This window comes from Triturus cristatus, chromosome 2_2 (genome assembly GCF_964204655.1).
Source record: "Triturus cristatus chromosome 2_2, aTriCri1.1, whole genome shotgun sequence".
NCBI lineage: Eukaryota > Metazoa > Chordata > Amphibia > Caudata > Salamandridae > Triturus > Triturus cristatus.
In genome coordinates this window covers 806,625,904-806,642,846 of record NC_140582.1, presented here as the reverse complement: position 1 = coordinate 806,642,846, position 16,943 = coordinate 806,625,904, and the positions used below count along the sequence as shown (strand labels likewise).

Genomic DNA, 16,943 nt, shown 5'->3' with positions numbered 1-16,943 from the left:
TTTCTCATAAACATTCTTGTTGTAACCCATTTTAAACATTTTCAATAAGGAGAACATCATTAGATAGTCAATGAACATTTCCAGAGAGTTACGTTATACATGAAAATGGGTGAAATTGTCGACGTTTCGGTCTTGTTTCATGTTATCATCTATAAAGACCATCTTCAGGACGAAATGTTCATATGTGGACTGAAGACCCTAGATCAATAATTGAACACAGTCTGATAATTGTTCACAGAATTGGAGCGACCTCCCTTAGTCTAGACTGATATTAAGGTGGCGCTTGCCACAATTACTTCACAAGAGAAGGTTGTGGACACCCCCTGTTTAGGGTCTTATGGGTGGTGTTACGGCAAAATCCAAATTCGATTTAATCACACTTGTTGCGTTTCCTGCATTGGGATACCGACCTAGATCGGGTCTCGGTCTTTTAGGGCATTCACACAAGATCCCTGATGTACTCCTAGAAATATAATAATCGTAGTCTGCTGGGACTACTCCAACAGATAGAAATTTCATATGGAGACTTTTCACTGAATGGAACATTTTAAATGCTAAAATGTGACTAGAATGTTTATTTGAATATGCTACTTGTTTCCTCTTCATGGAAAATATTTTTCCCCTACAAAGACCCCTTCACCGGTATCCCAAGAACAAAATATGTCTTTTTTTCTATGATTGAAATCTGTCTACTAGAAATATGAAAATACTGACTATACTTTACCTGATGTTCCCTACAAAAAATACCCATAACCTATCGTAATGGCAGAATGCTCGCATTTATAACTACATTTTCTTAACGTAAAATTCCACCTTTCCTAATTCTGTAAATCAATCAAGATTAGGATTTTACATTTGCAAAGCGAAAACCTTTTGAATTTGGACACAGTGTCTTTTTATCTAATGTTTCATTATATAACAGCTGGTGACCCATGAGCATTAGCATGCAGCTTTTCAACAGTGCTTAGTCTTGTAGAAATCCAAGTCACATTTATAAAAGAAAATGTAGGGCTAACAAACAAACAAAGTAAGCTCCTCACTTCATTAGTTCCCTAACTTGGGGCCCGATTACTTTCGTTCATCCGGCACTGTGGTGGAAGCAGGACCATCCGACTAGAAGTTGGCGGTCCCGCTGCCCGCATTACGATGCGACCGTCTTCAAGGCGGTCGCAATGTGTATACTTTGCATTGCGGCGTATGCTGCGGGCTGCAGCACACACCACAGTATAAAATATACACATTTTAACCATCCCTGCACGATGTATCAGGCACCATGTGATGCTTGCCACATGGTTCAGGGATGTTTAGGAGGTCACCATAGGTTCCCCCCAGGGCCCATAGCGGAGGGCCGGGGGGGAAAGGGGGTCCTCTTAGGGGCCGCCAAAGTCACTGTCTACCTGCCTTTTATTGGCGGGTTAACCACCATGAAAGGGCCGGTGGAAAGGGACATCCTAATCCTTATGGCGGTGCCTGTGCAGGCACCGCCCCATTGTAGGGAATAAGAGTCCAACCGCTGTACTGACGGGATCCTTGATCCTGCCGGATGTGGCGGTCTCTTCCACCAGCCAGCTGAGCTCCGACCGCCTGCATCCTAATGTGGCAGTCGGATCTAGTGGGCTGGATGACGGTGGGACCTCCACCAACGGCGGTGCAACTGCCATCATAATCGGGCTCTTAATTATGCAAGCTAATATGTTAAAAGTTTACCACAAACTATATAATTCATATAGCTTTTATTCTATATTTTAATATAAACATCTCAATCCATTTTTTGACAAATTTGCCAAGTTATGGGCATAATATCCTAATTTATACATAATTATGTAAATGTTAACCAAACTCACACTAACAAACATACAACATATAACTACCAACTTCAAAGTCAGACCCTGGTATTCTACATCCCTGTACAATATTTCATTCTATCATCATCAGTATTGTGTACATCGTATTCATAATGGTCAGTGTCGGCTCCTCGAGGGAGTGCTGCGGGCGGTGAGGCGGGGAGGGGGGGTAGGTAACTCCGGAATTGGGCCGAACCGGGTTGAGTAACGAAATAAGTAAATAAAACGAATTACATTGCACGCTGCATCACCGATTTGGCGTTGCAGCGCGCGCAATGTATTCCGTTTTGTTAATTTATTTCTTTACTCAACTTTGTTTGGCCCAATTCCGGAGTTTACTACCCCCCACCCTGCCCTTACCCCACCCCTCCCTGCAGCACTCCCTCGAGGAGCCACCACTGATAATGGTATTTTAAAAATACTTTCAAATGGTAATTTAAACGACTACAGTGAATACTATGTACGTATCATAAAATTAAAGGTACAAAACATGCGCAGTCTTTTTTTCTCTGTGGGTAAAATACTCTCCCTTGTGAAAAAATCCCTTCTCCACCATCCCTATCAGTTTCTCTTCCTATTCCTATAAATTTACTCCAGACCTTCACAAGAGCAATGGAGTTTTTGGAGGTGGACACTAAAATTACATTCTCCAAACATTGTCAGATACCCACTTCACACATCCCATTTTATTCAGAGGCATATGACTGTTGTTTTCCAGATGGCTCTGCCATAGTTGCTTCCACCATTAAGAAAATGCACATCACCAAGCACTGATCAGGGGACGCTGCATCAGAAGGCCCCGACCTTATGTTTAAGGTGGGCAGGTTTGCAGACACCATGTCTTCCATCTTCTTTCCATGAATAGCATGCAGGTACCTAGTAGGAAAAGTGGTAAAATGTCTTCTAGAAATTAAAATAAGTTCCACTGGTCTGCCAGCCTGCCTTTTCATGACTATTCAGCCATCAATTATTTGGAGCAGGAGTGCCACCACCATGAAAAACAGACTGACTCAGGGGTTACCTTTACATGTGACATGCCCCCCACCAGCACTGGGCCGTGGAAGACAGTGCCTCCTCCACCCCTTCCATTCGGTAGCTTGCCCTCTACGTTGTATATTGTATTGTATTGTATTGTAATTGCATTTGTATAGCGCTTACTACCCCTGACGTCAAAGCGCTTTTCGGCGAGTAGCCCATGGAGGATTAGTGTTGAATTAGTATATTGAAACATGCAAGTAAATTTTAAGTGGTGGATATGTTAGTCAGTTATTTGGATTCAGAAGGATAGCAGAAGGATAGAAGAGGAAAACACTTTGTATTTATATAGCGCTTCTTACCCCTGATGGGGTGTTAAAGCGCTTTTTTGTGTGAGTAGCAAGCTACTCCGGAAACCCATAAAGGATTAGTGGTGAATTAGTATGGTGAAATATGAAAGTAATTTGAGTGGTGGATATTAGTCAGTTATTTGGAGTGAGAAGGATAGCGGAGGGATAGGAGGGAAAGAAAGGTTTGCATTCATATAGCGCCTGTTACCCCTGAGCCCATATATCGGTGAACTCACTCTATATGAGCTCATATATCAGTGAACATATGCAGGAACTGAAATGCATTGCAAAGGTTTGTGAATACTTACAAAGATCAAACTGTCTGAGTGTCCATTACATTTTCCAGATCATCCCAATCCTGTAAAGGCCATTCCTGATCTCTAGCAGATTTGCTTATGTGTAATTGTACACCATACTGGTGTATTATCACATGTAAATAACTCCCTTTACAAGTGTGAAATCACATTTTGTGAATACAGAACATGAATTTGTACTAGTGAATTTATGGATCAAACTTCTGTATGGATGCACAGATGCCGTTGTACATCTGGTCCCCTATTTCTACCCCAGTCAGAGAAGTTACCATTTTCTTTTCCATGCCTTTCAGCTTGCCGCTTTCATGGATGAAATTCGACTTTCATGCCTGGTACTAAATGGTTTCATCTTGGTCTCTAGTTGAGATGTGGAGCTTACTCTTAGGCACTTAAACCCAGGGCCAATAGAATTCTTCCAAAATAGCATAAATAGTTATGTAACAAAGTTCAGAAATTATGATGCAAGGCACATTAACAATTACTGTGTCTTGTTTGGGGACACAGGAAATCACTTACTTATACCGTCCTCATTCAAAGGGTTTGTATCACAACTCTGTAATAGTGCACCCTGAGACAATAAGCCCAGAGTTATACACCTCTTGTGATAAACTGTGCTTCTTTTCCAAGTTTGTTCTGTGTTATCACCGTATGATAGGGGCAATCAAACATTTTTAAAGCAAGTCCCACCTCTAATACAATTTAGTTGAGTCCTCCTACAATAACACAATATTTTCCTACAAATATTGTGTAACATGATAAGTATTTTAACAAACTAAAAAGTTGTAATACTGCTATAGGGTATTTCATCTTTGCAAGTGAGCCAAACATTTCAAGTTAGAAGGGTGGAGGTCATTCTGTTAAAATAAATCCTGTAAATGAAATAAAAAAATGCATTGTAAGCGAAGGATCCAAAATCTCCAAAGGGTTTTTGGGCGGCAAAAGTATTATATTCCTCTTACATATTCCTGGTAATTTTTTAAAATGTCAGTGGAAAATAAATAGTTTTCAAAAAAACTATTTAGGCCATATTTTATTGAATTATATACGTTTTCTTTCTTGCACAGGCTAAACGGTCCAAAATACAATCTGCCTCTAAAAAAAAATTTGAGTGTCTGTATTTTCTGGACTGGGGGAGGGAAATACCAAAGATAAAGATCTGATTTGTGAGCAGAGTCTGCCAGTGTTATACACCTGGCACTTCCAGGTCTGAGGCCAGACTGCAAAACTGCAAATGCTCTTTACAGTTACACTTTTGTAAAGTAACTGACGAAGCTTTATTCCTCCTAGCTGCTTCTTCAAGTTCAGGGGTGCCTGCGACCCGGAGTTACCATTTTCCTTTCATTTGGTATTGTCATGGAGACTAGGTTGAAAGTTCCCTTAGCATCTTTTATCCGATAGTGATGAATCCACAATGTAATACCTTTTTTTCTGATCTTCTGACTACCTTGGGGGGAGGGAAATAAACCTGTGTCACCAAGCACCCTCAGATTCAATAGAGCTCGACAGTCAGTTTTCCATTTTCCCAGATGACCAAAACAACATGTAAAAAAAAACCGAAATAAATAAAAATGTTGTAATTATCCAGTATCTCCCTTATTTTATGCCCCAGAGTGACATTCACTTGATGTTTGCAAAATGTTGATGGTGATAGGGCTAACTCACTCCAAACTACATATTTAATCTCAATAATGCATTGTACTATATTGGGTGGATTATTAGATTTTCAATTCCTAGCAATAATGAGTTTAAATACTGTAGTGACTATCATTACTAATAGCCATACATAAACTGGGAAATCCGTCTGCTGTTCTATTCCTATTAATTTCTCCTTAATCAAGTTTATAAATTCATACAATGTCTTTGTGATTCTTGGACATCGTACAAACATGTTTAAGTGGTCAGCAATTGTTAATTTGCTGCAATGACAATGATTGCCAATTCGATTAAATATCTCATTAATTTTGGATGGTGTCATATAAGAGTGATTGATTATTTGAAAGACTATTCTCCAATATTATACTGTTAAAAAAGTCAAAAGACACAATGGAATTGCAGTTCCCCATGTTAATTGTGAAGCATCCACATTTTGCATCACTCATCTAATTTTTAAATGCACTCCTAACATTCAATTATTGATTTTTTTACGAAATTTGAGAGGCTATTTTTTCAGAGTATTCAGAATTGTAAACAGCTTGAATAAAGGAATACAGAGACTTCAGTAATTCAGTTTCTATTTTCCTTACTCTGTTGCAGGTTTATTTGGACCATATGTTAAAAAGATACCTGTAAATTGACCTTTGATTTTAGTTCTTGAAAGGGTTTAATACCTGTTCATCCAATATGTTTTTCATGACGCAAAATTCCCTAAGTAATATTGAATTATTAGGAATCATGTGGGATTGAGGGAGGGAAGTAAATGGTTTGACTAGATATGTGTTAATGCATGAATATGAGAGAGTCTCAAGTCTAACAGAATGCCCCACCACATATTTGCTATATCAGAAATTAGTTTCCACCTGATTTTTTCAAACAATTTTGTTGTTAAACTTTTGTAAGGAGCACATCCAGAGAAAAAGGAGCGATTAACATCTCCTATTACCTGTTCACTGAGTCCTGACATCACTCAATGGTCAAATGAAACTGAATCAGAGGTAAACTAGATTTCCAGTAATACATCTGAAAGCCTGCTCTTGTTAGGTGAGCTCTCTGGAGCACTCAGCAAATTATTTTTCTTGAAATTGGTGGGTCTTTGTTAGTGCAAATAAAATGATCTGTCCTGAATTATATTTTCAAGAGAAAAGAATTTGGGACATAGACTGTTAAACGTTTTAATATGAACAATAATTTTGGCAAAATCGCCATTTTCATGTAGTTAACTCAACATTAAATGAAGAAGAAATCTCTACCCGTCCAGAATATATGTCGGCTTTTAACAAATATTCCAATTCATTGGTATTCTTAATGCCTAGATACCTTCCGTGTGGCATAATAAAGGTCTTTCAAATTTTTTCATGATAGTTAATCTTCCAGGCCATCATTTAATTTTTTTCTTTGTTAATCTAGTACCTTGTGAACTTACCAAAACTACGAAACCTTCCCATAATATGAGAATAGGCCATTTTGTCAGATGTTAAAATAAATAAATTGTCAGCGTATAATTGAGCTTTCACATTAAAGCTACCTAGTGAAAATTGTGGGGTTAAATTATTTGATCTCAGTTTAATTACCAATAGTTCAATATAAATTTAATAAAGTAAATGAGGCGTAGGGCACCCTTGACGTGTCTTGTTGTACACGTGAAATTGTTCATTAATATGCACATTTATGCCACAGAGCTATTGGGGTGGGAGTCTAGGTTGACCGAACAGTCCCCACTGTGGGATTGTGATCAATTGACAGAGGTGGTACGTCTGGAAGGCTTTCGTAGGTTGAACCTCATTGGCATTGAAAAACTTGGGGATGTCTGGCGAAACGGTGAAATGTGCACATGGAAAACCTTCAGTCAGATTATAAATTAGCGGAGGGTGAGAGGCTCCACTGCCTACAGCTGAGACATGCTCTGAAATGCCTTGTGAGGGTGGGAGTGCAGGTGCCTGAATAATCTCCGAAGAGAGGACAGACTGCTGGTGGACTCAATGGTGGGGAAGGCCGTATTGCTTATATACCGTAAGCTTATGAATAATCTTATGGACCCGCTGAGCCCCCAAAGAGAAGCGTGGGAGACAGATGTGGGATTGCTGGAAGATGATGAGTGGGCGGAAGCCATACAAAGCCCTAGGGAAATAGCTATACGTGCCAGATTTCGGTTAGTCCATTTTAGGATTCTGCATAGATCTTATATGGCTCGAACATTGCAGCAAAAACTGGGCAGATGTGACTCTAGTCAATGCACTAGGGGATGCGGGGAGGCAGGCACCTTTTTTCACATTCTTTGGACTTGCCCCATGATTCAGAGATATTGGAAAGGGGTTTCCCGGGCAAAACGAAACATAGCGAGAGTGTGGGGGGCAGTTGAGCTGCCAACAGTGGGGGCGTGGAAGCGGGACCTGGACTGGTGTCAGCAGGCCGAAAAGGTGGTCTACAAGAGTAGAGGCTGTCCCCCAAAATGGCAGAAAAACTGGAACATGTGGGATAAATATAGGAATTACTGAGCATGGGTGGTAGAAACTTGTCAACCCGGGGTGGCGGGATACTGCAGGGGCATTGTGGGTGGGAAGAGGGAAAGCTCCGTATTGTGCTACTGGATATTGTTATAGAAGTCATCATTACGCACTATTGTAAGTTGCATTGTTGAACTATTGAAATGTGTCATAAGTAACTAATTAACCAAAATAATTTAGAATATGCACATTTATAATAAGTCTTCCCTTGGGATTGAGATTGAACAATATAGTCCAAGATAACTTTATCAAAGGCTGTCTCTGCACCTTTCAGTAGGTCTGGAAGACGTTGGCAAGTTACTCAGCTACCTATACTGGATAGAAAAGTTGATATATTTGTTCCTAAATCTCTCCCCCGAATTACGCTCTACTTATCTTGATGAATAATATTTCCTAATGCCCTTTGTGCGCTGCTTGCTAAGACTCTTTGTATCATTTTGTGATCATCATTTAAAAGAGATATAGGACGATATGAAGAAGGTATTCGTGGATCTTTTTCCTAGTTTAAGAGTAATGATATATTTGCTTCTTTCCAAGATCACATTTCTTCACACACTTTACGTAGATATGGTAAGAATTAGAGAGTCAGCAGTTCCTTTATTTCACTTGGCAGGTACAATTTTCCAATCAGCCCTGCAGGACAGTATTGCATAATTAACTGATATTCCAAACCTGTTATGTAAGCGTCTCATAGGGGAGCAATTTAATATCCAAAATTGCATAGTAAAAAAAATGTTTGGGATTTTCTAAGCTCATAGTATTCCTCTTAACGGAAATGCTGCTTTGTGGACACTGTAATGTAAACATGAATTTAGATATGTAGTGAAACAAAACATTTTCTTAACGAAAAAGCAATTATTCTTTCTGTCAAGTTTGATTTATATTACATGTAAAAACCCTTCACCAAAATGGGTTATATTAGTATCAACCAGATCACTTCAATGCTTGAAAACAGCAAAGATCATGTGAAAGTTTACCAGTTAGCCTTTGCAAAGTGTCAGGAGTTGCAGGGCATTCCATGTGCAGCACTTTACTTAGTAATATTTGCTTTGTTTGCACCTGAAAGAGGTGTATTTTTCTTGGACCTTGCAAGGCAGTGTTTTTGGCAAGAACAACACATCCACAGTTATTTGGGAAAATACTGCATGGTGCTGCTTTCCCTTGCTTTTTGGTAACTCCCACAGCACTTTAGTCATCCCGTCGAGTCAACATTGGTACAAAAGGCTGTACTGTGCTTATTGCCCCATCTGACAGTCTTTCCACATTTGATATTATGGACAATAGCTACAGAGTGAATCTCACCAGTCCCTTTAGTTAATTAAATCTGTAATGCACGTGATAGTGATCAATAAATGCATTGGAATGATTCATAAAAAACTTGATTATGTCTAACAGAATAATTTTACCATTCTTCCAGCAAATATGTTTTTCCTGAAAGACTGTATGTCCTACTTTCTGTATTGCTTCTGATCAAGCATTTCCTCTTTCCAGTGAAGGCTAACACCATCTCCTAGATCTTAAAATAGTAGTGCATTACATTTTCTAGTTGATGTGTCATCCACGAATATTTCATCTAGACTACCTAATATAAATATATAGTACCGATCTAGCTTATGTGTTTTTAGTTTTCTCCAGAAAACATCTTTATCCTAGGAGCTAACCTAAGAGTACATCCCTTTCCCTTCAGCAAATTTCATTTAGCTGCCATCTTTGCCGAAAAATCAGAAGTACACTGCTCATTATTTTCAATGATTCACTTGAAGCTGCTGTTGAAGAATAGGCATAGGTTGTTCATATTAGGGCTGCTTTTCAAAAAAGACCCATGAATCCACCTGAACAACCTCTCCTAACTAAAGGAATATCTGATTTCAGTCTTCAATGGTTTGATGCCTTCTCTCTTAAATTTGCCACCTGTTACTTTTGCAAATTTTTGATAGTGATAGTGCCCGTGCCCTCCAACCGACATACTTAATCTCGAATCACTGACAGAATATCGGTAACAGGAATATTGTGTGGACAGAATATCGTGTCAAAAATAACGACAACCAAAATATCGGGAAGGTGAGCACAAACAGGTAAGTATAGATTTGTTATTCTTAACTCCACTTCAACGTACCTTGAAGATATTTATCGACAAGGTACATAGATGTGGAGTTATATATAGTAAAGCTTTGCTTACTTACGGAAACTTACCTTCATGATGTTTTTGTCCTTGATATTCTTGACACAATATTTTGTCCCATGATAGTTTTGTTTCTAATAGTCTAAACACCTTTAATCTCACTAATGCACAGGGTGTGCTCTTTGACACAAATCCCACCTACGACCCGTTCTTTTCAACATATTCCTGGTTTACTACGTGTGATTTCAAAAATACCACATCATTCTTTATCTTTAAATGGCCTTAAGTGCAAAGAGGGTGGAAACAATCCATCACACCCTCTCAGTGTGTACGGTGCACAGACTCTATTTCGGTGTTCTCAAATGAGCTTCAAAGATTGCTGCTTCGCACGCACGCGCACCCACTGAAAAGAAGAGTACTTGTGTTGTTATAAGTATATGAACTTTCCAGGACACTTACGATAAATCCCTGAAATATGCAACATCGCTAAACAAGGACAAAGAATTGCAACCTGTACTCCATTACAATCATTTGATGTCTATATTTGATTCTGGTCTCAGTGATGAACTTCACATTTCCTATTATCATCTCAGTAACATAATCACTTTGATTGCTTTAAACAAAAACAGTTGATGGTACTTAAGTTTGTCTGTAAAAGACTCATGGGATTGGGGATCTAGAATTTAGGTTATTGGTTGAATTCATATGGAGTACTTTCCTTGAATCTTCATTGCTGTAAAATATTTATCTGATCTGCATGTTAAAAGTGGCGAATATGACACCTTTATGCATTTTTTTCTTTCAGACTTTCAAGAAGTCGTTCCACAAGCCCCACTCGCCACCACAGCAGATCTCCTAGCCCTCAGTTTAGAACGTGTGAGTCTCCTACCGTGGCCATGCTCACCAATTCATCCCGTCATGCACGCCTTGTATCTCGCTTCAATGATATTTATACCTGTGATCGTCTAGATGCACAGAATCTGCTGAGACGTTATATTGAGGATTTGGAGATGGTCCAGAGGATTCTATTTATTGCCACAACGGTATGAAAGAAAACAGTGGTTAAGGGCATTCTTGCATGTTTTAGTATTTATAGTAAAATATATGAAAATTATCTACTTGTATTGCAACAATCCGAATAGCTATCATGCTTGATCAATGTTAGGAATAGTCTGGTTTAGAGGAAAGCTTCTGTACTCTGCATTTGGATTGAGTTTGGAAAATTATTAAAAATCATTCATGCCAAAAATCAGGCCATCCACCCTGGACCCTATACCCCGTCCCCGGTACAAGCAGCACACAGATTTGTGGCAAGTTACAAAGACGTGTTTATTATGGGTCATGTGACCAAGTATTATGAGGTGCACGAGTGAGACCAAGAAACTCGGAAATTCTGAGGAAATGTTATTCAATTATATCTAAACAGGAGAAAGCTTCTAGATGAACAGACATTTTCAAAAAACGTGCCACGTACCAAGATACAAATCTCAGGTACTTACGAGGTAAGCACTTTGGGTTAAAGTATTAGAATAGCCTAATAAAGGTGGCTAATGCAGGGTACACATCCAAACATTTGCACAGCTGCATTTCTACGCTTTCTTCTATGCACAACCTTTATAAGTCTTATATGTACTAAATATTTGCCATCATTTTTGTCTATTTACATTCACCGTGTTCACTTTCTTTTAGCTCAAACACACACGCTTATCACTTCATTTTGAGAGAATATAAAAAGGATAGAGGTGGAGTAGACAAAGCATTTTTCTAAGTAGAAACCTTTATTGGGACCCTTATATCAAATCAATGTACAAAATAAGGATAAAAACGGAATAGCAAAACTCATGAGACCAAGCTTCAATACCTTATTCCCCAACTACCAAACAAACCCTAACAACAGGATTGATGATAATCTATTTTGGATCGTCATCAATACAATGCGTTTTTTTAAGTTGATTACAAATATTTTCAGCTTGATGACACACTGTTTGCTAATTATTGGGGATATCCAAATGTCATTCAGTTCCAGTGCTTAATTTGTAAAAATATAAGTGCCAGAGCTCTCGTCACGAGGGCACTGCAGCTTGCACCACATATTGCCCCTGTCATGCTGCCAATGATAGTAACAACACAACTGCTAACCATCACACTCCTACAAGTGTGGGAATTCGGACTATTCCAGGCCCTCAAAGCTATACTAATGTGTCGGGCAGCAGGAAATAGTCATTTTTAATGTATAGTAAATTAATAATCCTCTGTTGTTGTGGTCATCTCTAAATTAGCCAGAAAGTGCCACCTTGTGACAGACTGTCACAAGTGCCGGTATTGACAATAAAGTGCCGGTGCCGAGCACCGGAAACCACCAGCTCAAATTAAGCACTGCAGTTCCAACAATAATGCAGAGACCACCTTTAGCTGCAAGTACAAAGTTGAGAGCCATTGTATTCTGCAGTGTGACAGTTCAATGGTAAAACATTCAAGAGCGTCAGTGGAGATGTTTGCCACCCTCCCTAAAACTTTAAACACCCTTCTTATTTATTGAGACACCAGTGCCATAGCTAGCTGGGAAAAGGTATTGTGAAAAAATGTGCTGTCCTTGAAATCATTACAACAAACAAATGATGGACAGAATGCTGACAATGCAGACATTCTCCCCCAGTCAAGAGATCTGGGTTAAATCCATCGTTCTTTTGCCCACTACGCCACCCCAGTTCAGACATGGCCATATGCAAATCAGTCTTGACCCTGTGCCTCATGGGAACAGTCCAGCCCGAACTGCCAAGCCATGTCTTCCCTGGACCGGAATCAAGCATCCTAGGACCGGTTTCTGGCTATCAGCCGTCATCAGCCAGGATAGCTTGACTCCAGTGGCGTAGTGAGCACGGGTCCCACGTCTTGGAATACCCATCCCACTTAGGGCGAAAAGCATTACAACAAACAAATGATGGACAGAATGCTGACAATGCAGACATTCTCCCCCAGTCAAGAGATCTGGGTTAAATCCATCGTTCTTTTGCCCACTACGCCACCCCAGTTCAGACATGGCCATATGCAAATCAGTCTTGACCCTGTGCCTCATGGGAACAGTCCAGCCCGAACTGCCAAGCCATGTCTTCCCTGGACCGGAATCAAGCATCCTAGGACCGGTTTCTGGCTATCAGCCGTCATCAGCCAGGAAAGCTTGACTCCAGTGTCGTAGTGAGCACGGGTCCCACGTCTGGGAATACCCATCCCACTTAGGGCGAAAAGCATTACAACAAACAAATGATGGACAGAATGCTGACAATGCAGACATTCTCCCCCAGTCAAGAGATCTGGGTTAAATCCATCGTTCTTTTGCCCACTACGCCACCCCAGTTCAGACATGGCCATATGCAAATCAGTCTTGACCCTGTGCCTCATGGGAACAGTCCAGCCCGAACTGCCAAGCCATGTCTTCCCTGGACCGGAATCAAGCATCCTAGGACCGGTTTCTGGCTATCAGCCGTCATCAGCCAGGATAGCTTGACTCCAGTGGCGTAGTGAGCACGGGTCCCACGTCTGGGAATACCCATCCCACTTAGGGCGAAAAGCATTACAACAAACAAATGATGGACAGAATGCTGACAATGCAGACATTCTCCCCCAGTCAAGAGATCTGGGTTAAATCCATCGTTCTTTTGCCCACTACGCCACCCCAGTTCAGACATGGCCATATGCAAATCAGTCTTGACCCTGTGCCTCATGGGAACAGTCCAGCCCGAACTGCCAAGCCATGTCTTCCCTGGACCGGAATCAAGCATCCTAGGACCGGTTTCTGGCTATCAGCCGTCATCAGCCAGGAAAGCTTGACTCCAGTGTCGTAGTGAGCACGGGTCCCACGTCTGGGAATACCCATCCCACTTAGGGCGAAAAGCATTACAACAAACAAATGATGGACAGAATGCTGACAATGCAGACATTCTCCCCCAGTCAAGAGATCTGGGTTAAATCCATCGTTCTTTTGCCCACTACGCCACCCCAGTTCAGACATGGCCATATGCAAATCAGTCTTGACCCTGTGCCTCATGGGAACAGTCCAGCCCGAACTGCCAAGCCATGTCTTCCCTGGACCGGAATCAAGCATCCTAGGACCGGTTTCTGGCTATCAGCCGTCATCAGCCAGGATAGCTTGACTCCAGTGGCGTAGTGAGCACGGGTCCCACGTCTGGGAATACCCATCCCACTTAGGGCGAAAAGCATTACAACAAACAAATGATGGACAGAATGCTGACAATGCAGACATTCTCCCCCAGTCAAGAGATCTGGGTTAAATCCATCGTTCTTTTGCCCACTACGCCACCCCAGTTCAGACATGGCCATATGCAAATCAGTCTTGACCCTGTGCCTCATGGGAACAGTCCAGCCCGAACTGCCAAGCCATGTCTTCCCTGGACCGGAATCAAGCATCCTAGGACCGGTTTCTGGCTATCAGCCGTCATCAGCCAGGATAGCTTGACTCCAGTGGCGTAGTGAGCACGGGTCCCACGTCTGGGAATACCCATCCCACTTAGGGCGAAAAGCATTACAACAAACAAATGATGGACAGAATGCTGACAATGCAGACATTCTACCCCAGTCAAGAGATCTGGGTTAAATCCATCGTTCTTTTGCCCACTACGCCACCCCAGTTCAGACATGGCCATATGCAAATCAGTCTTGACCCTGTGCCTCATGGGAACAGTCCAGCCCGAACTGCCAAGCCATGTCTTCCCTGGACCGGAATCAAGCATCCTAGGACCGGTTTCTGGCTATCAGCCGTCATCAGCCAGGATAGCTTGACTCCAGTGGCGTAGTGAGCACGGGTCCCACGTCTGGGAATACCCATCCCACTTAGGGCGAAAAGCAATACAACAAACAAATGATGGACAGAATGCTGACAATGCAGACATTCTCCCCCAGTCAAGAGATCTGGGTTAAATCCATCGTTCTTTTGCCCACTACGCCACCCCAGTTCAGACATGGCCATATGCAAATCAGTCTTGACCCTGTGCCTCATGGGAACAGTCCAGCCCGAACTGCCAAGCCATGTCTTCCCTGGACCGGAATCAAGCATCCTAGGACCGGTTTCTGGCTATCAGCCGTCATCAGCCAGGATAGCTTGACTCCAGTGGCGTAGTGAGCACGGGTCCCACGTCTGGGAATACCCATCCCACTTAGGGCGAAAAGCATTACAACAAACAAATGATGGACAGAATGCTGACAATGCAGACATTCTCCCCCAGTCAAGAGATCTGGGTTAAATCCATCGTTCTTTTGCCCACTACGCCACCCCAGTTCAGACATGGCCATATGCAAATCAGTCTTGACCCTGTGCCTCATGGGAACAGTCCAGCCCGAACTGCCAAGCCATGTCTTCCCTGGACCGGAATCAAGCATCCTAGGACCGGTTTCTGGCTATCAGCCGTCATCAGCCAGGATAGCTTGACTCCAGTGGCGTAGTGAGCACGGGTCCCACGTCTGGGAATACCCATCCCACAGAGGGCGAAAAGCATTACAACAAACAAATGATGGACAGAATGCTGACAATGCAGACATTCTCCCCCAGTCAAGAGATCTGGGTTAAATCCATCGTTCTTTTGCCCACTACGCCACCCCAGTTCAGACATGGCCATATGCAAATCAGTCTTGACCCTGTGCCTCATGGGAACAGTCCAGCCCGAACTGCCAAGCCATGTCTTCCCTGGACCGGAATCAAGCATCCTAGGACCGGTTTCTGGCTATCAGCCGTCATCAGCCAGGATAGCTTGACTCCAGTGGCGTAGTGAGCACGGGTCCCACGTCTGGGAATACCCATCCCACTTAGGGCGAAAAGCATTACAACAAACAAATGATGGACAGAATGCTGACAATGCAGACATTCTCCCCCAGTCAAGAGATCTGGGTTAAATCCATCGTTCTTTTGCCCACTACGCCACCCCAGTTCAGACATGGCCATATGCAAATCAGTCTTGACCCTGTGCCTCATGGGAACAGTCCAGCCCGAACTGCCAAGCCATGTCTTCCCTGGACCGGAATCAAGCATCCTAGGACCGGTTTCTGGCTATCAGCCGTCATCAGCCAGGATAGCTTGACTCCAGTGGCGTAGTGAGCACGGGTCCCACGTCTGGGAATACCCATCCCACTTAGGGCGAAAAGCATTACAACAAACAAATGATGGACAGAATGCTGACAATGCAGACATTCTCCCCCAGTCAAGAGATCTGGGTTAAATCCATCGTTCTTTTGCCCACTACGCCACCCCAGTTCAGACATGGCCATATGCAAATCAGTCTTGACCCTGTGCCTCATGGGAACAGTCCAGCCCGAACTGCCAAGCCATGTCTTCCCTGGACCGGAATCAAGCATCCTAGGACCGGTTTCTGGCTATCAGCCGTCATCAGCCAGGATAGCTTGACTCCAGTGGCGTAGTGAGCACGGGTCCCACGTCTGGGAATACCCATCCCACTTAGGGCGAAAAGCATTACAACAAACAAATGATGGACAGAATGCTGACAATGCAGACATTCTCCCCCAGTCAAGAGATCTGGGTTAAATCCATCGTTCTTTTGCCCACTACGCCACCCCAGTTCAGACATGGCCATATGCAAATCAGTCTTGACCCTGTGCCTCATGGGAACAGTCCAGCCCGAACTGCCAAGCCATGTCTTCCCTGGACCGGAATCAAGCATCCTAGGACCGGTTTCTGGCTATCAGCCGTCATCAGCCAGGATAGCTTGACTCCAGTGGCGTAGTGAGCACGGGTCCCACGTCTGGGAATACCCATCCCACTTAGGGCGAAAAGCATTACAACAAACAAATGATGGACAGAATGCTGACAATGCAGACATTCTCCCCCAGTCAAGAGATCTGGGTTAAATCCATCGTTCTTTTGCCCACTACGCCACCCCAGTTCAGACATGGCCATATGCAAATCAGTCTTGACCCTGTGCCTCATGGGAACAGTCCAGCCCGAACTGCCAATCATGTTTGCTTTTCCTTTGGAAATTAGTGTGATAGCAGGTACCATCTAGCCAGTATGGAAGCCAACCAGTCTTTGTGCAGTCTCTGTTCAGGCAGATTGGCTTGTTTTAATTAAAATCACTCCCAAGGAAAATATAGTCTTGAGCAGGCGTGGCTGGCACAGGTAAGAGCAGTGGGGTGTGGTGGGGGTCGGCGAGTTG

General features: G+C 42.5%; 1 protein-coding gene across 1 annotated transcript in view; it reads left to right on the top strand.

Annotated features, from left to right (window-relative positions):
• Nucleotides 1–16,943, top strand: part of SPATA18 (spermatogenesis associated 18) — a 168,452-nt gene that overhangs the window by 110,402 nt on the left and 41,107 nt on the right. Inside the window, exon 7 of the mRNA XM_085642107.1 lies at nt 10,571–10,808. Coding sequence (XP_085498233.1) covers nt 10,571–10,808 — 238 coding nt within the window. The remainder of the gene's footprint in view (nt 1–10,570; nt 10,809–16,943) is intronic.